At 45.8% G+C, this 26,914-nt stretch overlaps 1 protein-coding gene across 2 annotated transcripts; it reads right to left on the bottom strand.

Moving 5' to 3' along the window:
• Positions 1-679: 679 nt before the first annotated feature.
• Positions 680-26,224, bottom strand: HIP1R (huntingtin interacting protein 1 related). Of its 2 annotated transcripts, XM_039362506.1 has the most exons (32): positions 26,044-26,224; positions 18,570-18,633; positions 17,442-17,584; positions 17,283-17,339; positions 16,917-16,997; positions 16,150-16,226; positions 15,592-15,653; positions 13,989-14,129; positions 12,750-12,807; positions 12,052-12,127; positions 11,237-11,374; positions 10,832-10,890; positions 10,310-10,382; positions 9,923-10,106; positions 9,283-9,371; positions 8,982-9,098; positions 8,714-8,815; positions 8,139-8,333; positions 7,820-7,967; positions 7,555-7,641; positions 6,609-6,716; positions 6,123-6,259; positions 5,843-5,953; positions 5,479-5,537; positions 4,763-4,793; positions 4,533-4,595; positions 4,079-4,179; positions 3,881-3,986; positions 3,218-3,341; positions 2,688-2,749; positions 2,059-2,250; positions 680-1,887 (listed from the first exon to the last, which is right to left on the bottom strand). In XM_039362506.1, the coding sequence occupies exons 1-32, from the start codon at positions 26,134-26,136 to the stop codon at positions 1,843-1,845; spliced, it is 3,183 nt and encodes a 1,060-aa protein (XP_039218440.1). In that variant the 5' UTR covers positions 26,137-26,224; the 3' UTR covers positions 680-1,842. The 2 variants fall into 2 exon arrangements, with proteins under 2 accessions (XP_039218440.1, XP_039218441.1); XM_039362507.1 differs by lacking the exon at positions 26,044-26,224 and having other exon boundaries at positions 17,442-17,630; positions 18,524-18,575.
• Positions 26,225-26,914: the final 690 nt, after the last annotated feature.

The raw sequence follows: 26,914 nt of genomic DNA on the forward strand, positions 1-26,914 counted from the left end.
GGCTAGAAATTCACTAACAAAATATCTTAGCGGGCCTATATCAAATAGCAATCATATGATATTTTCTAGCATTGCACAGTCAAGATGGACAATGGGTTAATAAAGATGATCAATGAGTAAAAAAAATTAGATGTGAGAAAACATACAGAACTTCTTTCTGTCCAAAATTTAGCCTCGTAAATCAGATTCTTGCTTGGCCATCTGAACAGAAATGAAAAGTCAGAAGCTGCTTTATTTTCCAGCTATAAAATCCTTTGGTAACCGGTACAGCTGGAACAAAGAGATAATGGCTATTTAGGTCCCGGGAGAAAACTTGCTTTGCTTTCTATGCTGGGAAGACAATCCTACCCCATCTGCAACCCCAGCCAGTCAGTTGGCAATAAAGGAGAATTTTTGTAGCTCAGGGTTGAAATGAGGAGTTCTTGATGGTCTATGTGCCTGGTGGTTTTCTTGCAGACGTTTCATGACCCAACTAGGTAACATCATCGGTGGCAAAAGAGAATGGGGTTTGCTTGCAGTACTGATGATGCTACTTAGTCTGCAAGAAAACAAACTCGGAGAGAACGAAGGACCCCTAGCCAGTTGCTTAATACCAGTCATCAGGGTGACCCCAATAGGAATTCACAACCTTCATGCCCAGACAATGACATTCCCCCCCCCCCAAAATGACACAATCCAGTTTCAGCTAAATCATTTTAATAAGCAGAAATGTTTTAATTGTAAAGATTTGGTTAAGAACAGTTCCCATATCTGAGTTTCTCTCTTTCTCTTTCCTTTGCAAAGAAGCCCCCCCCCCTCTAAATTTCAGTTACTGAAGTAAGTGGGGTGGCTTTCTTTTTTGCATGGTATTCCTAAGCAAGAGTTTAAGGCAGTGCTTCCCAACCTTTTTCCTTCATTACCCCTTCCCCCCCCCAAAAAAAACGCTTATCAGAAAATCTTATGCAAATTCGTTCCCTTCCTTTAGCTCCGTCGTAACTTGGGACGTTGCTGCACGATTGGTCGCAAACCCGAGGACTATCTGTATTCTAAAAAAGAATATGGACCGATATTGGTCATTTCAACCAATTGGTCATTTCCTTGATTTTCATTTTGTCAGGAATACTTTGGGAGACTTTTAAGACCGCTTGGCAACCTTTTAACTCAATTTAAATCTCCCTGTTGTGATGGGGAATGTGTGTCGTTACCCAAAGAAAACAAAACTACTTTTAGCTAATTTGGGGGTAATTTCACCCAGGTTTGGGAAGCACTGGTTGAAGGGATTTGAAAACCACTGAGGGTTTTTTTTCCTCCTCTGTCTAAATTCAGTCCTTAAATATGTACTATACAATCTCTAATTCCATCCCCCTCCCTTTTTATATGCTTCAGATCTCAGCATAAAATACTACAAAGGACCATCTAGAAATTCACATTTCTTTTAAAAACATCTTGGTAGAATAATAGATACACCAATATTTACTCGAAATTTCCCAAATTATTCCTATTGCTTATAAATAATTATCAGCGAGCACTTAATTCCCTTTCCTGTAGGGGGTCTGCCTTCCCGTAGATGGCAGTGGGCAGAAGAGACCTTTCAGAATTGGCGCTGGAAGGCAAGCGAGATCCAGTTGGTATCTGTTTAAAACACAGACGTTTAAAGGGTTCGGAATGTCTCAATGCCATACAAAGACTGAAGGGTGCTGACATCTTAGTCCTCCATCAAAAACCTCTGATGTTTTGGGGGTACCGGCGAAAAACCAGCAGATCCAAGAATTGAATTCCTCAAGGATGGGTAGAATTTGAAGCTGGACCCCCAATTTTCCTGGCCCTGGCTTCTACTCTGCTAAGCTGCTGGCTGGCTTTCCCTTAGAAGTTAACCACGTGGGCTTGGTAGATGCCATCCTGTGCCAACTGAAAAAGAGAAGTAGCAAAAAAAACCCACAATTTTTTGCAAAAAGCTATCATTGGGGGGGGGGAACCAAATTCCAGGGAGAAAAGGCCCAGAATTATGGCTGGTCTGATATAGTCCCTCCCTTCTGCCCATGCTAAAGGTGGGATTAAGGGGCACCTCCCTGTGCTCACCTCACAGTCCGACTTGCTTGGTTTCTGTGCCATGGCAGGCCTCTGCAGGGATGCTGGCTTACGAGCGATCGTGGGCTTCTTTCCATCCACGTTCTCGGTGTAAAGACCAGCCAAGGCATAATGTTGCCGCCTCAGCTCCCCAAGACGCAGCCTCTCGTTTTCCAGTGTCTTTTCCAATTCTAGAACCTTCACCTGCAAAAGATAGGATCTTCTTGGTCTGATATCCACCATTTGTTCTCCTAGGCCAACTTTAGGTGTCCATCCTTGGCCAATTTTAAGACCTCTGGACTTCAACTCCCAGAATTCTGGGCGTTGAAGTCCACAGGTCTTAAAGTTAGCCAACCCTGTCCTAGAGAGAACTCCATCCTTGTGCTACAGTTAACACAAGAATCTGCAATTGGGTTGTTATCAGAAAAGATTATGCTGGTGGAAGTCTTCTCGGACCACCACTTTTGCGGAGAGGTGCTACATTCAGAAGTTCTCATCATTTCTACTCAGAGAACTGAACAGCCTTGAGAAACTCAACATAACTGCCTTAGCCAAACCTTCCTTTTAGGATGTGCTTCTTCAAAAATGAAATTAAATCCCAATACTTCTATTAAGAAATTCCACATTCGCACGATACCTACCTGGGTCTCCATCTCCTCTTTCTTGAGTTTGATCAAGGACATCCCGGAAAAGTCCATGGTGTCTGGTTGGAAGAGCAAAGAAGATGTTCATTTCAGATGTGATCATGACCAAATCTCTCCAGATGTTCTGCAGTCGTAGCAGAAATGGAAAGCTTGCCCTATTCTGCAATTTTGGACATTCCACAATTCTTCACCCCCCACTTTGTCTAAATAAAACCTCCACCACGTCTCTCTCCAACTACAGAAGTTCCAGGCCATTTGCTCTATAAAATCATGGACCAAGCCTGCAGGCCAGGAATTTCTATTTTCTTGAAAGTAAAGCTGTGATCCTCACAGATCCAGCCCTACAGAATTTTATCTAATACACCCGAAATAAAACCACAATTTAAGTCTCAGTTAGTCCTCACTTAACAACCAAAATAGAGTACAGAATTTCCTGCTCCAGCCAATGAGGTTGCCCAGACTGGAAACACTGCCAATCAGCCAAATTGAAGTACAGATGGGAAACCTGCCAACACACCAAGTCTCACCTTTCTCTTCTACCTGCTCTTGACCGGACTTGGTAGACGCCATGACATTAGCCGCCATCTCGTTGACCGTACGCGAGCATTCCTGGAGTTTGCTGAGGTTCTTGCTGTGCTTCTCTGCTTTCACCTGGCATCCAAAACCAAACACCCCACCCAAAACCTCAATAATTTATTTGAAGGACTGTCTTCTGGTTACATCGACCTCACCCACCAGAACAGGGAGGCTAGGAAGGCTATGGATCCTCTCTCTAAGGGGAGGTCCATCTAGTGGGACCACGCAGGGCCTTCTCAGTGGTGACTCCTGCCCTATGGAACATCCCTGCAGAGATAAGATTGGCTCCCACTTTGACACTCTTTTGGGAGGTCCTGAAAACCTGGTTTTGCCAATGGGCCTGGGGACCCCAGAGTGGGCTGGAGCCCATCAAGTGGCTTATTTGATTAACCGTTCTCACCAGGGACATAGGGAGTTATTGCTTCTTATTGTTTTATATTAAGTTTTTATTGTCGCTCACAATGAGTTGGGCAGCCCTATACATTTTCTTAAATAACTCCCTTTTAATGCGTTGCGAGAATAATATGTGCTTCGGATCCCTTCCAACAATAGAAACTTCACAACAAAGAATCAATCCAGAGGTTGCAGCTGTTTCTCTTTGAGGACCACTTTACCTTGGAGGCGGCTACGAGCTGAGCTGTGCTAGCTGCAATCTCATGCGAACAGACAATCAGCTCCTCGTACTTGCCGGTGTGCAAGACGACTTTATCAGCAGATTCTCTGATGCGAAAAAAGGAAAAATGCATGTAACCTGTGTCAGAGGAAACAAGCCAGGCAGGGAAAGACAGACGAGAGGCGATCCAGATACCTACACGAGCTGAGTTGCTCCCCATCCCACAGCTTTGGATGCCGAGATCAGCCCTTCCGTCCAACAGGAGTTCTTGGCGTAAAATTCCTGGGGTGTTGCTGCCCCCTAGTGTTGAAGAGAAGAAATGTATTTTTGTGATTGTGTCGTATGGACCCGCAAGAGCAAGAAAATCCAGAGAAAAGGATCCATGGTGGGAATTTAAAAGACATGGGTCTCAACAAGCTCTAATCTATCTCAAATTTACAATAGCTACAATAATAGATTTTCTAGGATCCCAAGGAGGAGGGAAGGAGCCTGTTTGAAATGTCACAAACAAAAAAGTGTCATGAAAAATTTGAGAGAGAAGAGAGAGTCCGACTCCAGCAGCCGATAAAGTCAATCCACAGTCTTTCCCCAAATATTTAATTCTCTCCATTCTTTTATTTTTTTAAAGTAACAGCAACAAAAAATGGTCTCACCCTTCCGCCTTCCACAATCTCCTTCTGCAAATATGTGGAGGTCAGTACAAGCTGCCGGATGGCCTGAATGCAGACAAAAAAAGCAGAAGAATTTCATTGAATTCTGAGCAATTTCTATCATGGCCCCATCAGCTTTTAATAAAAGGGTTTTCCAGCTATCCACAGGTCTGACCAAAAGTAGGTAGCAAGGAAATTTCTTGGAATTATTTTTAATGATTGCGGTCACTCACCTTCATTAAATCTGTGCAGGAATTCAGGATTCTGTGGGGAACAAATTAAGACAACACTGTTAGAACGATGAAGCCTACGCATTTGGAAGTCATTCTTTTTTGTAAGCAAAATCACAACACAAAATCTGACCCCCACTGAAGGATGTTGAACACTCATCACTTGCAAAGATATTAAAGCAACCGCATCTGTGCACACTCAAATGAAAGTATTTTTAAATCTGTTGGGGTTTCTCCAAAGCAGCATTGGTAAACTTTAGGGATTTTATGACGTGTGGACTTTAACTCCCAGAATGGAAGTCTACACATCTTGAAATTACAATGTTATGTACGAAGTCACCCATTCAAGCAACAGATGAGAAGGGTGAGGCTTTCACCTCAAAATAATCGCGTTGTAAGCAGATGAATGGATCGGTTACCCCCAACAGGCCTTCACGAGGTAGGGTTTGTGTGAATTTGAAATATGAGCTTATTGTAAGCATTTTAGAGAATGTATTAAGTATAGTAGCTAGGGTGCTTCTCTTTTGGCAAGAAATGGGTCTGGCCCATCTTTTCCAGAAGTTTCCATCAAGGACTTTCCTGGCTCTGGTGACTTCAAATCTGTCTTAACCTGAGACATTAAGACAGAATCTGGTGGTTTCAGATTCAGCGTGCAAACCTCCTGGAAAATTATGCCCTGGGTTTCTAGTTGTGTAAATTCATCCCTGTCACCAGCTTACCTTTCGTTAACTTCTAGTTTCACTCCAGAGCTTTTTACTCTGGCTTGATTCATCATTTCCTGTAGAGAAACAGAAGAGAGAAGGTGGATTTGGCCAGCTAATAGATCCAAAATGGTTCATCTCCAGCTAAGGAGGACGAAATTGGATCACTGCAAGGCTGGGGGATGCTTCTTGACACCACATAATCAGGTGTGGATGCCACTATCAGAATCTGCAAATGATTGCGTTCCCACAACAAACACCAAAGTTAAACCATGTTAGAGCTTAACTTGCACAAACCAATATGTTCAATCCCTTTTAACTCTTTAAATCAAGGAGTGATACTTTTTTGAAAAAAACAGTACACCCGTCAAGTTAACCCCACCTCTATTCTTCTGACTGCATCTTCAACTGCTGCAGAAGTGGTGGCCATCTCTTTGTCAACCAAGTCACCCAGTTCTTCTTCCCGGATGTCCAAACTTTTGGGTCTCAGTTCCTAACCCCCCCAAAGAAGAAAAGAAAAATTGATTGAGGCTTCTGAGGAGAACTCTGGTCTAAGAAAGCTTCAAGAGTTTAGTCAATGGTGAAAAGCAAGCAGCAAAGTCACTGGCGCCCAACATTCCTCATGGAGAACTTCTCCTGGTGGGCTTCCATTCTCTCTTCACCTGTCCTAGCTGGAATAGCCTCTGCAGAGTTATCCTCAGATCTGCAGGATCTGCTTCTCGGAGAGACTGTTTATCTTTGAGTTTGTTCAGGTAGTCCAGGCTGTGCTGCCCACAGTCTCTGCAGGATTCTGTCAATTCTGGACCAGGGAAAAACCAAGATTTAGTTGGTTCCAACCCTGAGGCCATTTCAGGAAGCTTTAAAAACATAGACAGGGAAGTCAGTCAACCTTCTGAAGGAAGTTAATTTATGGAGCAATACCATGATATCAAGAGGGGCTTATAATGTGTTGAACCATCTTTGGAACACCCTGGGAGGGCTTGACTCTTAATGCAAGGATCAAAAATCATATCAGATCAAAGATCTGAGGGACACAGCTAATATATCTTATGGATTGGATCACTTCAGGCACCACGGAGGTTGATATTTCCAGTCTTCTATCTTATCAGGGTGGGGGTGGGGTGAAGCCTTTTCCACACCCTACTCACTGTCAGCATGATCCGTCGGGGCAAGATGGGATGTGGCGCTGCCGTTCACGATGGCGTCTGCCGTGAGATGGGCAAACTGAGCCAATGCAGCAACAAGTCCAGAGGCATCTGAGACAAAGAACAAGAATGGAGAGGGATGGTGAAGAGGTAGATGACTCCAACAGTGTGTTGCATTCAAGGAAGATGGAGACCAACTTTCTCTGGAGTTGGTTGTCCTCCTGTTGCCCTTCCTTTATGGCAGTGTTTGGCCCCCCTTAGCCACTTTAAGATGGGTGGACTTCAACTCCCAGAATTCCCAGCCAGCATAGAATTCTGGGAGTTGAAGTCTGCCCATCTTAAAGTGGCTGAGGTTGAGAAAATACTGCTTTAACCCAACCCAAACCAACAGTGCTTAAATCAAAAGGTGCACAAATGAAAGCTAAACACAAAGGGGACATTGGCCATGTTTAAAAACTGTTAGTTTTAGAGTGTTTGCTGTGCCACAAACAGCTACACCATCAAACTGTTTTTGGAAAGAAGACAGAATGAAAATCTATTTGGAGAGAGAATTTCATAAGACTTGATACCACTGAGAAGATGCTATTCCCAGATTTGTCCCCATTTCCCCCCCCCCATGAGTGAGCCTCCTGGTGACTTCATGTAGGACTTCCTTAGATGATCTAAGCCCAGCTTATCTTTAAGTTCCTGATTCCTGAATTGGTAGGGATTTCTTTGTGCAAGAGACCATAGTCCTCACTTTAAACCTGGTCTGAAGCTTTAGCTACACATCCTCACATGCTATGTCTTATCAAATGACTAGCTCCATAGTTTGAGGAACTAGGAAGAAGAACTCCCCCCAAAAGGAGGAAAACATGAGAACTCTTTTTGCTTGCTTGCAATATCTGCAAAGCTTCCAATCTCAAAGCTCGAGGTAAGGAAACCGGGGAGAAAACTCCACAGGTCTTACCGGCCATGTTGCTTAGATAATGCTTGTGTCCCTTCTCCAGGGCATTCACCGATTCCAGAGCTGCCTGGGTGCGGCTGACAAGATAATCTGCAAAGAAGACATTAAGGACAAAGAATGTGGTTTGGGAGGAGGAGAAAACCTGCATGTCCCTGGATCTCTGACTCAAGGCAGCCTGAGGCTAGATTTGGAAGGAAAGGAAACACCTTATTCTCTCTCTCTCTTTTTTTAAGGGTTTAAGTTCTTCAAGCAAGGATTCAGGACCCACCTGGAGAACTGGTGCACCGGATATGCAGGGGGTCGTCCAACTTGGCCACAGCATCCTGGACGATGCTTTCGGCTTCCTTGATTGTCCCTTGCAAGATTCGGAATTGGTCGTCCAAGAGCTTCTGCTGCAGGTTCTGTTCGTGACTTCTCTGTGGGATGGACCCAAAACATGGATGAGCAAGTATTATGAGTCCAAGGAAAGTCAAGAGGACGTGCTGGTCCCCTCCTTCCATCCCGGGCTGACTCCATCTCCCTCTCGCCTTCCCCAATGATGTGGGACAGGGAATCCCACCCCCAAGTTCAATGTTTCTCCTCCGTACTTTTTCTAGCAACTTTTCCTGGAGTTCCTGCACTTCCTTCGTCCTCTTCTCGGCTTCCTGGCTCAACAGCAGCTCCTTCTCTTGAATCAGGCCCTTAGTTGAGATGAGCTCACATTCCTTCTCGTTGACCGATTTCCTCAGGGCCTCCTTTTCAGCTTGAAGGGCGTCCAACTGGCTGTTGAGGTCCGAACCAACCTGCAGATCACATGGGAAAGAGTTCCACATGCTGGTTCCTTGCTTGAAGAGTTCTCACACCCTCTCTTCACATCATTTACGTGGAGAAGGTCTTTCCTCTGTTCCATCCTGAAGGCAAACTAAGTAGGACCTCACAAACACAGATTTAAGATGAACTTTTACGGAAATGGGTCTCTACAACAGGCTTGCCTTTCAACTCACTTCTATGCATTTCAAGATTTTAGTCTGGCTATTCTAGGCCACACGTGTGTTGAAGACAGCATCCGAAGCTAGAAAACTATAAACAAGCAAAGACATGTAACAAAGTATCTCAAAATTCAGATAGGGCTGCAGAAAACAGGACCCTCCTGTCCATACAATCTCCTCCTTAGGCCGAATACCTGCTTAGAATGGCTGAGCGACTGCTGAAGCTGAGTCAGTTCTTCTGCTTTGGAGTCCAGCTCTGTCTTCATCTGTTCCATCTGAAGCATCTGATCTTCTAACTGCATGAAACCCAAGAGACAGGACCTATTACGGGGTTTCCATGGGGAGTCATCCTACCCCAAGGCCAAAATTATGTTCCGAGACCAGTTCTGCATTCAGACTTTAAAGAGAAGGAGTTGCAAAGATGACTTTGACCCAAAGTGTCCCATCCCAACAGTAACCTACCTTCGTTTCTGACTCTCGCTTGACTTGCTCCATCTGGAAAGCCAGCTGTTCCTTGACCCGCGCCACCTCTTCCTGGCTCTGTTGGGTGACAGTCAGCTGCTTGGCAGTATCTGCATTCTGGGGGGGCAAAGATTCAGAGTTGAAAGAAGGATTGAGAAGAAAAAGGACGAGACAAATCATGGTGTCCTCTTGCTTTTACTTTATAGTCTTGGAAGAAAACTCATTTTGGTCTTGACTGAAGTGAGGGAGACATTTAACTATGACCACAGAGGTGTCCCCCCCCCAACATGGGCACCATTACCTTTCTCAAAAGCTCCGCGTGAGTGTTGATTAACTCGTTGTGCTTCTCCTTCAGCTTGGTATAGCGGATTTCGGTGGTGCTGGCTTTCTCTGCCAAAGAGAGGAATACTGGCACATTACTTTCGTCTATTAAACCATGATAAATCATTTGAAGGAGCCCTCTGCCACCCAGGCTTCTCAGTCAAGGCACAAATGACCAGGCTCAAGTTCTCCTACTTTGGACACATGATATGAAGTCCCAGCTCTCTGGAGAAAGCTCTGATATTGAGAAAGGGGGAAGAAAAGAGAAGAAGAGGATAACCAACAGCAAGAAGGATGGACTCACTGTGGTGATTCACAGTGGTGAATCATTGAAAGTCTTGAAAGTTAAAGACTGATTGTCACGGAGAACATCTACCTTGGTGGTTGCTAACAACTGACAACAACTTGTTGGATCATATAATCCAACTGATCATTGCAACAAGCCAGTGGACATTCTCAAACTTGGGGACACTGCTTACCAACCAGAACTGAGAATATTTGTGTGCTGGGACGTTCTCTAGATTTATTGATTACTCCTTGGCCATTCTGAGCAGAGCTAAATGATCAAGCAAGGTCCCTTCCCCTCCTTCCCTCCCTCTCTCTCTGGCACCCCCACCTACTTTCTGCTTCCAAGTAGAGTCCATGGTTCTTATCTCCTTCAAATTTTGCTTTCTGCAGCTTCTCCAGTTCATCCCGGAGCTGTTCGTTGTCCACCAAGGCTTTCTGCTTCTGCTTCCTCTGGTCTTCCACCTCGGCCTCCAGACTGTTCACCTGAGCCTTCAGCTGGGTGATGTATCTTTGAGCCTGGAGAGAGAAAACAGGTCCATCCCACAGGGAAAACAAGCCACCCTTTCCCCAGAAACACCAAAGTCACATTCCACCTTCCTTCGGTCAACAGCTCCAAAGAACTGTCCTTCCAAGAAATACTTCAACAGATATGGGGACTTTCTAGTGACCGAGAAGTACAGTAGTCCTTGACTTAGGGTGACAGTTGAGCCCAGACTGACCTCCAGCTTAATCTTCTGTAGTTCTGTCTGAAGCAGTTCAATTTCTTTCTTCAGATTTTCGATTTGCAGATCTCTAAAGATTAAAAGGACAACACATTGCATTAGCGGTACGCAAAACCGATCTGCTGCTTCGGGTTTTTCAAGTTGGTCTCTCTTTTCCCCTACTTCCCCATCAGATAGCCAGGTATCCTGCTTAGATTTCCAGCGTTTTTCACTAAAGATTCTTTGGTATATTTATAAATCCTGCAATTCCATTAAGTCATACTCCCTCCTGTCTCTAAAGAGTACCTTTTGACTGTTAAGGGAATGAAGCTGGCCATTATCATGTATCACCAATCACCTTAGAAGATTGTTAAAGACATATACATATTCTACCTTTCTCCTGGGTTTCTTTTGTCACCAACCCTCCAAAACCACACTTTTTAAACATTATTTTTACTTTGAGAATCTCAAGCACTAGATAGTTTAAAGGTTTGCTTTTTTATTAACTAAAAGGTGACCTAGGTTTTGCTGGTAAAATACCTGTCATCTTTTAGTCCGTTGGGCGGCCCGAAAGTCTGCTCAAATATATCTGACACATTCTACAAAAAGAAAAGAAACATTCTGGGAGTTAAAGCCCACCCATCTTAAAAGTTGCTCGATTCAAGAATAAAGTCCCCAATAAAGAAATAAAACAACAAGCCGCCAAATTTGACGAATTGCAAATGTGCAGATTTTTGTTAAAACAAAAAACAAAAAAAAAGTACAGAGAGCTCTAGCTGCTGTGAGCAAGCGGGTAGCCGTGGTATTTTGCCCATGCTCGGAAGCATGTGATGCCTTCCAAAGCTGAGGAAAAGGAAAAACCATGGGGCTGAGCCCCAACTGGAAGGGGAGAGTTTGCACCAGTCGCCCACTTCCGAATGGTCCGACTGAGCACCTGCATCTCACCTGCTGCTCAACAGATGGAGCTGAGCTGATCTCAATCAGGTTTTCCGCCTCCTCTTCTTCGGGGGCTTCTTCTGGAATTACCACCACTGGCTTGACATGTTCAGCCAGGGCGGACGCCCTCAGAAAATTTGGGGGGTTCTGTGGGAGGAAGGAGACCCAAATTCATTGGCAATCTCAAACTGCAACGAACAAGGACATGCATTGACTTTTGCAGCTACTAAGATTGTTGGACGAGCGGGTACAAAAACAGCCAGGGAAATATTTGAAGCCTGGGAAATGGGTCCCTCGTCAGTTAATGGGCATGCTGATTTTACCACCAGCTTATCGAATACTTAGGAGGTGAGGGATTGGCAACACAAGGAAAGGCCATCAATATCCCAATCTACATCTAAAAAGCCGTGGACAGCAGGCATCACACAAATACCACACACAAAATAGCCCAAAGCACACACACACACACACTACTAGAGAAAAATTCCCTGAAAATGGGCTCCAGCATGAGTCTGAAAGCTTGGAAGACAAAACATCTGGTGACCAACCCAGATTGGATCCTGCAACATTATCCTGAGACCTGTATATTCACTTTCATTCGGAAGGAGATCAGATCCATCCGAATATCCTTTCCTGCTGATCCATTAATGGATTGGGATTGGCTCCCCATTCAGACAACCCTGTGGGAAGAAAACTGGCAGGCTTCCTCCCTCACGCCCCCCCCCCCTTGCTCGGGTTTCTTTCACACGTGCATGCCTGCAGGCAGGGCTACAGTCATATTAAAGATGTTTGGCCCTTTTTCTTGCAGGAAAAATAAAGGATACCTCAGGCAGCCGTGGAATCTGGATGAGACGCTTGAAATACATCATATCCGAGGCTCTTTTGAAAAAGTTCTTGAGGCTACAAGGAGAAAACACCAGGAGGGTCAAAGGAGGGTGAGATGTTCCCAAGAAATCAACCATGCTTATTACTGGATGCAGTTAAGTATTTTATTTACGAGCCTCTGTTCTTCCTCAAGGAACAGAGCAGGAAAGTGAATTGAAAAATAAGGAATCTAGCAAAGTTAGATCCTGTTGATACTCTCCCTACTGTGCTGTTCTTTAGAGGTTAACCCAACCCACAAATCTATCCTGATTGTAACCAACATTCATCCTCTCTCCTCGAATCCCAATTTAATCCACAGTGCAGCGTTTCATAAAACCGGCCAGGTTTCTAGGCCTCATGATCTCAGGAATCTGGATTGGTAAACTGTTCCTGGCTATTCTTCATGTTGCTGTGTTTGCTTTTTTAAAAAACAGTGCATATTATACAACGGGCTGTCTTTTTAAGACAGGATTCTTAAGGAATCCAATTCACACAATATTCTTGCAGTATATTTCTGTTGTTATTATTTTTTTTAAAACCAAAACGACCAGGATACGATTCGATTAAACGCTAGGGAATACCTAACACAGCATTTGGGAGGTTTGGGGAGTTCACACCCCGCAGCCACAAATTGCACGGAGGGTTTTTTTTCCATTACCTGCGAAACTGTTCGTGGAACCTGTCTCGGTGACCTTGCAACGTGTCGGCTGGCAAACCTGAGCAAGCGAGAATCAAAAAGGACAGGAATGGACCTCAAGAAGCTTCCCAGGGCCATTTTTAATCAGAGATGGGGGAAAAAAAGCAAACAACTCTTTGTAAATAATAGGAAATCCAGGCTGATTTTAAAAACTGGGGTTTCGGGATCCGCAACCTCCTCAAAGGACGCAGAAAACCAACGTTCTCAAGTCACCCTCTCTGTCCATTAGCTGCATTTCAGAAGGCGTCAATCAGAGACGAGGTACCTGAGCAAAACCCCTCCAGCTTAAGTAAATCCTTTGAAAGGAGGCATCAGTTTAAATCCTGCGCTGCCTCCTCCACGGAAGAGCTGCAAGCCGTTGACTCAGGAGCAGGAATGTCCCCTAAGGGGTCCCTGGCTGGCACTGCCTGGGTTGTTTTGCAAAGGGCGCCTGTGTTGTGATTGCAAACTCAGTTCAAATCCGGCCAAGCAACCTTGTTCTTTGCAAACTTTTCTGCCCCTGAGGCACCCTTCCCACCCAGCCGAGTCAGCCAGGAATTCCTGCTCGCTCTGCAAAGGATCCTGGGAGATGCCAGATACACAGAGGAGAAGCTTGAACCCTTAATTGAGTTTCTTCTCCAAATTATCGTAATTTCTCTTCTTGCACCAAGCAGTCTGCAAAACGGGCCGACTTTCACTGAATCTGCGGCAAACGGACCGGACATCCCTGGAAGTGTTAAATCTTTGGAAGACTCAAAAGCCCAGCAGATGTTGTCTAGAGCGCCCTACCGGTTTGTTAGTCAATTCAGATCAATTTCCACATGGGGAGAGGCAGAGAAGCAGGATAGGAGCAGAACAGATTGTCGGAACATGTCCCGAACCGTTGCAGATTTTTGTGCTTAATTTTGGCTAGGATAATTTGGAGAGTTTATTCCATTGTTTGTCAACCTTAGCAACTTTCAGATGGGTAGACTTCAACTCCCAGAATTCCCCAGCCAGCCATGCTGCCTGGGGAATTCTGGAAGTTGAAGTCCACCCATCTGAAAGTTGCTAAGGTTGACAAACAGTGGTCTATTCTCTGTAGCTAGAGACACCAAATCTTCTGCTTCTCCTGCCTATGTCGGAATCCAGGACTTTTTGGTCCCAGATGGGTCCTGGATGCGACAGCTGTTCTCCCTTGCAGCCAGTGCCAGAACTGGGGTGCTCTGAAGATAAACTTACATGAATGGAGGTTGAACATCAGCTTCACGGTGTAATGATACAGGTGGCTGCAATCTTGGATCACCTGGATGAGGGGAGCCAACCGGCACTGAACGGCCGACATCTGGGAGATGGCCATAGAGGTGTTGAGCTGCCTGAAGACTATAAGCAGAGGAAGAGAGAGAACTCGGCTTCAGCGACTTTACGACTTCAACTCCCAGAATCCCCTAGCAAGTATGGATACGAAAGCAAACAACCAAAGGACACCCATTTGCTCCTTAAGCACCAATCACACCTAACAGAATAACTGAAATGTTGGAAGGGACCTTGGAGGTCTTCTAGTCCAACCCTCTGCTCAAGCAGGAAAGCCTACGCCATTTCAGACAAATGCTTGTCCAGCCAAACTGGTTGAGGGAAGGTCCAATTATCATCAACGCCATTATTGTTTTTATAAATAACTCAAACATCTATAATACTGCCTCCTTCTCCTATTTTCCTTAAAACAATAATCCTGTGAGGTGGGTTGTGCTAAGAGAGGGTCACTGGGCCAAGGTCACTCACTGCCTTTTTGCAACCTGTACATTTAGTCTACTTCCCCCCACTCCTCCAAAATCATTTAAAATAAACACATTTCCATTTTCAGAGGTAAAATTTCCCCAGTCACCAACTGGAAAATATGCAACGCAGCAGCCAAGAGTTTGCAGATGGATTTGTGGATCCAGCACACCACCTCTGCACGTTTTAAAATTCCGGGTTCCAGAACCGTCATAGAAGAGCGTCTGGCCAATTCAAGCGTTGACCGGTTTCTCTATTGCTAAGAAACCCTCTTTGCTTACTTAGGCTGCAGCGCAGTTGGCTTAAGCGAGAGGCTGCCCAGGTTATAACAGATTTGCCATTAACTCGGAGCATACATTTCCGTGCCTGCAGGGAGGCCAGGCCAAGGTCACGTGACAGCCACAGAATTTGGCAAGGAAAAAAAGAGCACCGATCAACGTCAACCATTGCCGTTATCTGATGCTCCACACAAAGGAAGCTCACAAAGAGCAGGACGGATAGGAAGGGCTTGCCAAAGTCAACAATGGTTCCGTTTCACCCAAAGGACGTTGGCTTTGAGAGGCAGAAATGCAAAATTCAGGGACGCTTAACGGGATTTTTTTAAAAAACACAATGCCTCAGTCCGACGACCCCCACAATTTATAGAGCAGCACCTTTGCCCAACATCTCTCTGTCTGTTTCAGGGTTACATATTTTATTTGCCTAATAAAAGACGCTGGGAGGGGAGGGCCCGCCCTTGCAAGGTGGTTGCGGAACAAGCTGATAAATTTTCACAACCGGGCTGCAAAACCGCACCAGGGCCGCCTTAACGGAAAAACCAACCAGCTTCGTTTTTGTACATTGTGCACTGAGTGTGACGGGCAGATCCGAGCAGGGGGCGATTGTCAAGGAAGGTCCTCCCTGCCAACTTCTGCAGACAAAGCTTCTGTTCAACCCGTAAAAAAAAAAAAAAAGGAAATCTTGGCAACGCTGCTCACATCTCCGCTTGGGTTTAAAAATGGCACCGAGAGGAGGAGGAGGGGGAAAGAAAATGAAAGGAGAGAGAGCATCGACGCTCAGGGCAGTTTACCTGATTCTGCTAACTTGAGTTCGCAATCCATGTAGTCAAACATCTCCACGGTGAGCTGGAAGCTGCAGAGAATTTTTAAACCAAGAGCACAGGAGCAGCGATCAATTTCTCTTCCCATGTACAGGCAGTCCTTGAGTTACAACCGTTCGCTTAGTGGCCGTTCAAAGTTACAACGGCACCGAAAAAAGGGACTTAGGACCGTTTTTCACACAACCATTGCAGCATCCCTGTGATCACATGATCGAAATTCGGACGCTTGGCAACTGGCATGTACTCAGGACGGTTGCAGCGTCCCAGGGTCATGTGATCCCCTTCTGTGACCTTCTGCCAAGCAAAGTCAATGGGGGAAGCCAGGCTCGCTCAAGAACCGACTTACTCAATCTTTACTCCAGGAAGCAAAACGTAAACCTGCCCCCCAAGGATCAAAATTCACGTGACAGCAAAAAGTTAATGTTTTCGCTCTTGAGATGCTACCTTGGCATCAGGGAGCAAAAACAGCTGTTGGGCTTTCGGAAAAAAAAAACCCCAAGGAAGCCACAAGATGGGAGATGCACTTACATGTTATTCACATCTGTTCCCGCAGCCTTTTCCAGGACCTCATCGGTGACTTCAAGGCTGGGAGGAAACTGTGGATGCTACAGTGGGAAACGAAGCAAGAATTAGTCAGCTAATCAAGGAGAGAAGCAACCTGGAACTAAGGAGAAACTTCCTGACAGTTAGAACAATTAATCAGTGCAACGACCTGCCCCCAGAAGCGGTGAATGCTCCAACCCTGGAAGCTTTTAAGAAGAGACTAGACAGCCGTTTGTCTGAAATGGTATAGAGTTTCCTGCCTGAGCAGGGGGTTGGACTAGATGACCTCCAAGATCCCTTCCAACTTTATTATTATTATTATAATTAAGCGTCATCTGGCAGAATCCTGCTTTTCACAAGCCTTGCAGGCTTCATTGAAAAAGGACTGTCTATAGATAGTCCCTGGCTTACAACTGCTCGTTTAGTGACTGTTCAAAATTAACAACGGCACTGAAATAACTGGCATGCCCATTCTTCACATTTGTGACCACTGCAGTATCCCTGTGATCAAAATTCGGAGGCTGGGCAACCTGGGTGGACCCATGACAGTTGTGGTGTCCCGGGGTCATGTGATCCCCTTTTGCGATCTTCTGACAAGCGAAGTCGAGGGGGAAGCCGATTCACTTAACAACCATGTTAGCAACTGAACAACCGCTGTGGCTCACTGGACAGCTGGGGTGAGAAAGATCGTAAAATGGGGCGAAACTCACTTAACTTTACTGTGAGAACAGGATGGATCGGAAGAGAGTTACCTTTACGTGGAAGGAGATTTTGATCAGCAAAAGCTTGGTGTAAATATGCACCAACTGGCCGTAACGGTCATGCAGGTGGCCCTGGAAAAGGAAAACCACAAATGCATCAGATTCCAAAAATATATTTGGAGAGGCGAAATCTATTTCCATGCAGTTTTTCAACTCCTTGCCTGCACTGAAGGAAGTCCTAGCTTAGTCTCATAAGATGCTGTTTTTCTCAACTTTGCAACTTCAAGCTCTGTGGACTTCAACTCCCAGAATTCCCCCAGCCCCGCTTTACATTTGAGTAAAGGTCTCAGCTTAGTCTTCTAAACCCATTTAAGATCGGAACGTTCTCAAGGAGGCAGAAGCAGATCTGGAACTCACCCAAAGATCTCCTGTTTCTCGAATGTTACTTCGATATCGCTGACAGTCCTGGAGAACCTAGAAAAATCAATGGGTCGTTGAAAAATAGATGGAGAACATAGATCTGGGCTTCTCACAAATGCTGTTAATAGCTACAAGGGGGAAGATCAAGGAACTTACGTTTGGATGACCATCTCGGAGAACCTTGTGGAGCACATGGCAGAACTTCCAGCTCAGGATGGCACTGCTGGGCAGGGGGAGACCAATGGCATACGACCAGAAAGTAAATGCGCCTTTCTCGTGATGGGTCCCTAGAATAATCCCTTTCCACAGGTTAAGGTTAATTTGGGACACACGTTCCTCATTTTGCTAAGATCAACAGTCAGAAAGAATCAGAGAAAGAATTTGGGTTAAATGGGTGAGGAAAGGCTATCTTATCAAGGAATTTTGTTGGCAGCTGAAACTTCAATTTGAATGTTTTCTTCAGGAGAGGCTATACAGTTTATCTTACGCCTGTAGACTCTGTTTCTCCACACCTATCACTGAAAGAATGAAAGCAACTCAAAAGGAAATGCTGTCTAGTTATAAGGGGAGGTGGATGAGATATTATGCAGGGAGAGAATGAAAGGGATCCTGGAAGACAGTGCTAGATAAAGGAGACCGAGAGACAAGATAGATTTAGAAAGATAGGTAGATGATAGATGAGACATAGAGAGATGATAGATGATATATGATAGGTAGGTAGGTAGACAGACAGGCAGATATAGATAATAGACAGATATAGACAGTTGGTGAAGAGAGACAGAGAGATGGGCAGAGGAAGAATGGATGGATGGATGGATGATGGATGAATGGATGGATGGACAGATGGATGGATGGAGAAAGATGATGGATGGGTAGATAGGTAGGTAGATATATATATATATATATATATATATATATATATATATATAAGTTGATAGATGGAGAGAGAGAGATGGACAGAGAAAGAAGATGGATGGATGATGAGAAAAATGGGTAGATAGAGAGAGATGGACACAGAGAGAGAAAGATGATGGATGAATGGAGAGAGAGAAGCCAGTTTGATCCAGTAGTTAAGTTGCTGGATAAAACCTGACTTTGCTTTTATTTACCTTCTGACCTTGTTTGCATTTCCTGGTATAAGCTGAAACTCTACCCTGCTGGAGGCAGAAACCCTTCCCTCCCCGTGTTTGCTTGCTTGTTTTTATATCATTTTGAAAAGTGCCCCAGATGCTCCCAACCTTGGCCAGGGTCATCAGGCGAGCCAAGGAGATGCTCAAAGGATACTCCGAGCGTGCTTCTCCTTCACAGGGACTTCCAACGTGTTGATGGCTTTGCTGATGCTTATTGCCTGCCAGGGAAAACAGAGGCAACCGAGGTGAAAGGAAGCCGGGATTCCTTACAGCATTTTCTTTCAATTTGCTTTTACTTATTTAGTGGCATCCCACCTTTATTGTCTTCGCAAATAACTCAGACATATCCCTTCCTCTTCCTTTGATCCGTCATAACTCTGAATTAATCAACCGGCTGTAAGTTGAGGACTGCCTATACTATATCTCCAAAAGGACGGGATCGGATTCCCACAGAGTCCTGCAGGCATTCACGCATTCAATGCAACCTGCATCTTTTGATCCGGCCAACCTGGAGCTCGGCTAGGACGGCTGGCGGCTTCCACTGACCGGTAAGGCCTCGGAGCCCTTTGAGGGGAGCCCTGACCTCCTTTCGCACAGAGCTCCATTGTCGAGTTGTTCATTGAGATTCCACAAGTGCTCAGCTTCCAGCTGAAGCGGGCAAGTTGGGCGGAAAAAAAAGTCGTTTTTGAATGACGCTTGGAACCTGCAAAGCTTTTCCAGGATAACAGCAAAAAAAACCATCTGCAAATCTGCAATTTATTTCCAGCACACCTTGCTAGATCTGGGTCTCTCGCCCCAAAGGGAACCCTTGGCTCAACGCAACGCACAATGCCCGAGCAACACTTCCAGCTTATGCGGTGGCTCCTTGAGTGATTTTTTTCCCCTCCAATACAGACTTTTGATTTACAACTCAGGAGATTTTTCCCTCTCCCCTCCTTTCCTGCCTCTTTGTATGCCCGAATGTGGAAACCATTGTAGCTTAGAAGGCAGCACAAAAAGCTATAAACAAACATTTCCACATACAGGAGTGTGGAGAAAGGGAAATCACTTCTCCAGTTTCACTCCGGAGAAAACTCCCAGACAAATAGCTTTCTTTGCATGCTCAAGAAACCTGGAAAATGTTGGCTTCCCACCTGCATGGAGAGCTCTCTCTTGGCAAGAATCCGACTCCCAGCATAGAATAAGGGTGGGGTGGGGAGCAATTGCCACCAAGACCCCAGCCCCAACTCCCCAAATACCCAGGTTCAGTGTGTCTTTCACGGAGAAAAATCCACAGATAGTCCTAGACTCACAATCATTCATGGAGCAATTGTTTGAAGTTACAATGGCACTGAAAAAAATGGATTTCCTTGCATTCATGATTTGCACTTAAGGAAAAGCATGGATCCAGGCCCAGACTGAGAAAAAAAAGAGCAAAAATAAGGAGAAAACTTTGGATCTGCTGGTAGCATCTCATAAAGCCATGGCTTAAAAAGGACTCTGAAGAGGAGGAGGAGAACTCTTGACTTCCTGCTCACCGGGATAAATTTAGCACCTGGTGTTTGCTTTCCTGTTCCCTTTGGCCTGGGATGCTAAATTCTTAATGAGAATTTCTTGCTGAGGTCGGAGAAGAAAAGGTTTTCCTTGCAGGGCTGCTAGCTCATCAGATGCGAAGGAGAGAACAGGAGACATTTGACCCTCGTTCTTAAGAGTAGGTCATATTTCACGGCAGGCCCTTCGTGGGTTTGTTTGCGCTGGGAAATTGCCCGTTTCTTCTTCTGGAGTACTAGGAATGTCAACCGAGTGGGGGGATCCAGGAACAATGAGGGAGAGACCCTCCTAATTCTGATGTGCAGAGTGATGCGCATCAGATGTTCCAGCCAGTTGTGTATTTTCGAAGGCAGCTGTTCTGGGCTGACGTAAAGCAGGGCAGGTGAAAGAACGCAACTGACCCAAGCCCAGTGTGAGGGTAGCAAGTGGGTGGGTGACACACCCTGGTAAGCAACCACCAAAATTCTTTGCATTCCATCATCTGAACATGGAAGGCGATAATTGTGCAAAGCACGGAAGAACGCTTTGAGTATTGCTGGGGAGTTGGAAAAAAAACTTTCTCATCCAGCTTCCCTAGTAAAACCCCTCTGAAATGGCATAGGGTCTCCTGCCTGAGCAGGGGGTTAGACTAGAAGACCTCCAAGGTCCCTTCCAACTCTGTTGTTCTGTTACTTTGTCAGGCCTCAAACTAGGATGGTGTTCAAGTGGTGCCCCAGATGTTTTGGGACCACACCCAAGGCACCTATTATTATTATTATTACTATTATTATTATTATTATTATTATTATTATTATTATTATTATTATTATTATTATTATTATTATTGTGGATCAGGGTATGTAGTCTTCCGCCAGGGCTAGTTTCTATTTCAGCATACTGTGTGTATTAAAATCAGGTCATTTCAGTGAGGAGCTTAAGTGTCTTGTATGTAGTGAGGGAGAGCCATTGATAAAGGTTTAAGCAGGTGACCGAGATAGCAAAGAATAGGTCAATGTGAATTTCCTCTGAGGCTTAGCCGGGGTAGCGTGCCAGCAGTTTAGCACAGTGTTCCCTGCAGATGAAACTTTGGAAAGTTCCTACATGAAAGAAACTCTCCTAGAGCCATCCAGATCTGTTGTCCTTCCGTCTCCATCAGCCCCAAACGGTGGGAAAAGATGATGGAGGGACATTTTGAAGAACATAGAGGATCATCATCCTAGAACAGATTCTCTAGATACACAAACTCTTCGCATCAGACCAATTAACAATCTCTTTGGAGAAAGACTTGTCCCACCATCACCCCTAAAGTCCATGAAACAGGACCACAGCTCACCTTTCTCAAACTGGCCAAATCCCGGGTCCAAGAGAAGAGAATATCTGTAACTCAGGGTTGAACTGTGGAGTACTTGATGCTCTCTGAGCTTGGTGGTTTTCTTGCAGATGTTTCATGATCCAACCAGGTAACATCATCAGTGCTAGAAAGGAGTGGCATTTGCTTTCTGTTTATATACTACTGGCTTGCCCTGTTAGTATTGGCATGAGTGTTGTTTTCTTGATAGTTCCTTGATTAGGCTGTTGTTTACTTATCTAAATTGGTAGTTCCTTGACCGGAGTATAGTTTTACTGCTTGACTGCTGGTCATTCCGTTTCCAAATCTGAGCAACTTCTACCAAATAGGCTTTTCATGCCAGCTTCCCAGAGGTCAACCCTCTCTCCACCACCCATCTTCTTCTTCCCAGTGTCCAGACCCAGGAAGGAGAAAGAAGGAAGTGACTCAGGATTTGTTTGAAATGGCTGAGACGAAGTCACCAAGCTAGAGAGCTTCAGAATCTTTCTTAGAAGCAGAGCTTGTATTTCTAGTTTCTACATCAGAGGTTTCCTAGTTGTGAAAATCTTATTTCCGTCACGGTGATCTCATTTCCTCTTTGACACCTGATTCTTAGCCACAGAAGAGCGAAAGAAGGAACATGAGCCCAAGGGTTTGGTGTCAGCTTGGTATGGCCTGTAATTTGACCTCGGGTGAGCAAAATCACCCCTAAAACATCTCAGGAGGGTTGCAATCCAATTTAGACGTCTCTGCCAACTGCCGGCAGCCCTTTCATGACACCCCAAAATGGGCAGAGCTGGAATGTAAGGATGCCATTCCTGGGTGTGCTGTCAGTCTTCCCACACAGAGCCAGATGGGTGCAGTCAAGAAGGTTGAACATCCTCTCTGCTGCTGTGCTGCTGCTGCTCACATTTGAGCAATTAAAGATGACTCAACCTACAATTACAGACAATGATGTCCGATGAACAAAGCTTATCTCAGTTTCCATTTCCAAATAGTCAAAAGATGCCCAGATGGGAAGTGAACAAACCAGCATGTTTGGCAGGCACTGGAGAGAAGTATGAAGGAGGGGTGTATAGCCACGTAGGGAGCCCCATTATGTCAGAGAATAAGGACCAGAATTACTTCAGCCCACACAGGATGGAAGTGGAGTATTGGGATGTGCTTTCAGTGGTTAGCTATGAAAAATGATGAGCTTCTCCTCCATTATGGACCTTCTCTTCATCCATGGACCTCCTCCAACGTTGGAGGACATCTACAGTTGGGACCAGACCCATCTACCAGAGGTGGTCCTGGCCACCATTTCAATGTCTGTCATGCAAAGCTTCCATATTCTTCCAAATCCATCTTATTTTGGGTCCTTCTGCTTCTCTTCTTCTTTCAATGGTTTGTCTTCTTCTGCTTCCGGAGAAGAAACCACATCACGTCCTTCTAGGCCATTTCACGTGCTGCAGATGGGCTTTTGAGTCCTGGCTGGCCCTCAAGGCTGTGAGCAGTGTGTTGTTGAAAGAGGAAGATTGCATCACACTTTATCCAGGGAAGGAAAAAGTCCAAGGCAAGGCTAAGAAGGACTCCCCAAAAAATCTTTCCTAGCTAAAGATAACACCAGCTATCTCGCATCAGGCAGGCAATATAGAAAGTTAATCATTAGCCACAATGATTAACCACTTTTTGCAATACACCTGGGGGAGCCCAGCCAGGTTTCTCCTCGCTGGTGGTCTGAAAAAGGATCCTTTGCATGGCCACAGGTAGATCTTCAGCAGCTGGACTAGGGTCCAAAGAATCTGGTCCTCTGCTTCATCTGGATCTTGCCAACCTCCTTTTGGATCCTATAGAGTTGGTTTATGGCCATAATAAACACTCAGCGTGACGGGAACTTCTCAAAAGTAGCCCTTCTTCCAAATGAACCCCATATTTGCAATCACTGAGGCTGTGAGAGTCGGACAGAATTCCTTCAGCTCGCTGCTCCTCCAGCTGGAAGCTCTGCCTAGACTAAAGGCTACTAAATCCAGTATGCATGACAATGGGGGTCAACATTTCCATGGCTAAGCAAGGTGTTTTTAATTGAGTTGCTCCCGATTCCAGAACCTTTACTTCCCATGGTCGTTAAGAGAATCGCATGGTTTGTGAGCATCAAGAACAGATCTTTAGAAAGCCACAAAAATGGAACCAATATCCAATATCAGTCCTTTGATTGACCTCCTAGAGTCTTCATAACTTCTCTCGACTTTAACAAGTGGTTATAAAACTTTCCTACCTTTGCATAACCAAACGAGAAAAAAAAAACAACTTCAAAAAATTAAAACTCTTTCTCCCCTCCCTTCTCTTGTGTGTGTGTATGTGTGTGTGTTGTTTTGTCTCTGTGTGTGTTTGTTATTCCACGCAAGGCTATGTATTTTAACAAACAGCCTGTCTGATCAAACATCCAATGGATTTTGGGGGGTTTTTACAACTCCAAGCCTTGGCATACGCCAAACCGGATTTGCTAGAATAACTAGGAACAAAAACAAAAGTTTGGTTTGCTGTAAGTTAGTCTGAAGGAATGTAAGGTTTTTGAGGAAGAGGGCGAGAATGAAACCAGAAAGGAAGTTACCTAATTCACTTGAAGATGGATTTTAAAAATGGACGTCTGGATGTTTGTGTTTACACACATAAAAAGTCAAGGCGGAGCCAGCTCTAAGTAGCACAAAGGTGTGTGGCCGTGAAAGAGGATCGGGTGAACTTCCTGGTTCTTTCAAAGGGCCTCTTTAGACATTTAATATTATATTTTAAATCAAGGGAACTTTCACATTTTCTGCCCTAATGTGCCTTTGGGATATTTTGGCTAATGGAGAGAATTCTGCATACAATAAAGAATTATTTTACTTGATTCAACGTGATTTCTTAACTCCTTCATTGAGAAAAATCAAGACAGCTCTAGTTAAAAACTCCAGAAAAATAACCCAGTCTCCATGTTGAACAGGAAAAGAAAAAATAAATCCAATCTTGAGATTTCCATTAAAGGAAAATATTTAATAGTGGCAGAAATGTTTTGTAGTCTCTGCTCGCTTCAAGCTACGAAAAATGGGTTTGTGATCATCTAAGGGGCAACAAGTTCCTGTTAAAAGATTTTTAAAAACACTAGTCGAAAAAATATGACATCATAAATTATTGCATCAATTAGGAATATGCTAAATTTTGCCACGGTTGAGAAAAACAATGCTACAGATGGAGAGAATAAACCGAATATCAAGAGAATCAACAAATACAAATCTTGTTCTGGCCAGGACTTGACAACGGCCACAGCATCCACTCTTAAGCATGTGCAGAGTGCATTTCCCCTCTTCACCCGAGTCTCAACACATCCACCACGAATCCCGGAAGAAAAAATTCTAAAAGGTATCCTTTGCAAGCCACACTGAAGCTATTTATGCATACAAACACTTCAGAATAGCACCCCAAAAAATGTAAATAAACGTGGAAAGGTCAACAGGAACCATCTCAGGCTGCTCCAGAGCAAAGTCTCTCCCCAACAATAAATATCAAAAAATATTCAGAAAGAAAAGTAGAATCAGCAGGGTTGAACGACCGGACTCTCCGAAACAAAGGCATTGTCTGGAAGCTAGGAAATGTATTCCTCCACTCCCACCGGTCAGCGAGGGTGACACATAATTTGCGTGCATTGGAGCAAGATGCACATATATGGAGAACACCCTCGGATCATCATATTTAACAGCAAGACATTTTTTTTTTTTTTGCACCACTGAAATTCCGAATCAAGGAGATTTCTCTCTCCTTTCCCAAAATATCAAATGATTTGTGGATTTTAATTCATCGCAAGTCAGGGGCGCATTCAGGCGGTCGGGCGGAATCGCCAAGACATTTGGAAAGAAAAATATTCAGAAATAACAAATTAGCACCAGAAACAGTTCCTTTCCGAACAGGGGCCTCCACTTGTGTTCACACCCAGCTGCGAAGGAGGTGCTTCCCGCTGTGGGGTGGTTTTTTTTCCAAATTGGAAAAGAGATCAATTCTGCCTCCCCACCCTCCAAATTGCACCCCCCCCATGAAAACCAGCCCCCCCCAGGGCGCAACAATTCCTTGAATGACAAGGAGGCAATTGCAGAGAAGTTTTACAGCCGTGTAAAAATTAAGACAGTATAATTAAGCAGAAATAACAACTGCAGCATTGCAATATTCATAATAATAATTAACTTATGATTTATGGGATGTTGGGAGCCTGGACAGGTTTAAAATTCTTTCTTGTTTCTGCTTCCCTTTTCAGGGTTGGCCCTCCCCACCCACCCAAGATCCCTTTGCAACCCCCCCCCCACCGGTGCTGCATTTATTTGGGGAGGGGGGGGAGCAGCTTTATCGAATTGATCCTAATTTCCTTCCTCCCCCCGCCCCCCCCCCCGCCCTGTGCTTTGCCTTCCTTCCGGGCTCTCACCAGCAAGGCAAGGAGCCCCAGCCTGGCTGTGAAGAAGGGGAGGGGGGGTTTCCTTTGAAGCAAGGCAAAAGATGCGGGGGGGGTGTAACAGGGAAGAAATCGGATGCATTCTGGAGGGGGGAGGCTCTAGGCAAGCATGCATGGGGGAGGCGCTTGCAATGTGGCGGGGGGGGCGCGCAGATGCATCTGGCAGGCCCCCTTTTATGGGGGGCGCTGATCAGACCGCGGGGTCTCCTTTCCTCCCCCACGATGACTGTGTGCACCCCCTTTGCAACCTGACAGCTCCCCCCCCAGGAAGCAGGGGATCCCCCGGTGCTCCTCACCCCTCTCTGCCTGCCTGCCCCCCCCCATCACCAGCCTTGCCTGGTTCTTATCGAACTGCTCCCGCTCCGCCTCCAGGCTGTGCCCAACGCGGCGGCTCAGCACGCGGGCCGGGACGTTCTTGATGGTGTTCATGGCCCGCGATGCCCTCCAGCCCGCCTCGCTCCGCGCCCGGCCGCCTCGCCCGCCCGCGCCCGCCAGACGCCGCGCCTGCCAGGGAGCCCCGGGGGGCGTGGCGCCGGTCCGGCCACGCCCCCCGGCGGCGCCCACTCGCCAGCCACCCGGGAGCCGCGCCCCCGCGAGGACGGCCAATCCGCCGCCGCTCTCCCCCCCCCGCCCGCCCGGGCCACGCCCGGGCCACGCCCCGCGGGACTCCGCTGGGCGAGGAAGAAGCAGCCGGTGCGGCCCGGAGGCTGGCGGCGTTGCGGAGGCTGGTGCTACGGCTTCTGGCGGGGCAGCCCTCGGGGAGGCGGGCCGGCCATGCCGAAAGTACGGGCAGTCCTCGGGTTGCGACCACAGTGGAGCCCAACAGCCTTTCTGTTGCTGAACGAGACAGTCATTCGGGGAGCTTTGCCCCGCTTTATGACTTCCTTTGCCGCAGTCGCTAAGCGAATCGCTGCACCTGTTAAGTTCGTCCCCCGGTTGTGAAGGGGATCCAGCTTCCCCCTGGACTTTGCTTGTCAGAAGGCCGCCAAAGGGGATCGCGTGACCCCTCCCGGAGGCTGCGACCGTCGTAAATGTGAACCGCTTGCCAAGTGTCCCAGTTCTGATCACCTGACCCTGGGGAAGTGTGGAAAAGGGTCATCGTTCCCTTTTTTCGGTGAATTGGAGGCTATTGAAGCTTTTTTATTTTTCCCCTGAGGCAAAAAGTGGGGAAAGCCTGAAGCCAGAAGCTGGTGGTCCTGGTGGACAA

Source organism: Crotalus tigris, unplaced genomic scaffold (assembly GCF_016545835.1).
Source record: "Crotalus tigris isolate CLP2741 ecotype Arizona unplaced genomic scaffold, ASM1654583v1 scf7180000019478.12717781048:2074007, whole genome shotgun sequence".
Taxonomy (NCBI): domain Eukaryota; kingdom Metazoa; phylum Chordata; class Lepidosauria; order Squamata; family Viperidae; genus Crotalus; species Crotalus tigris.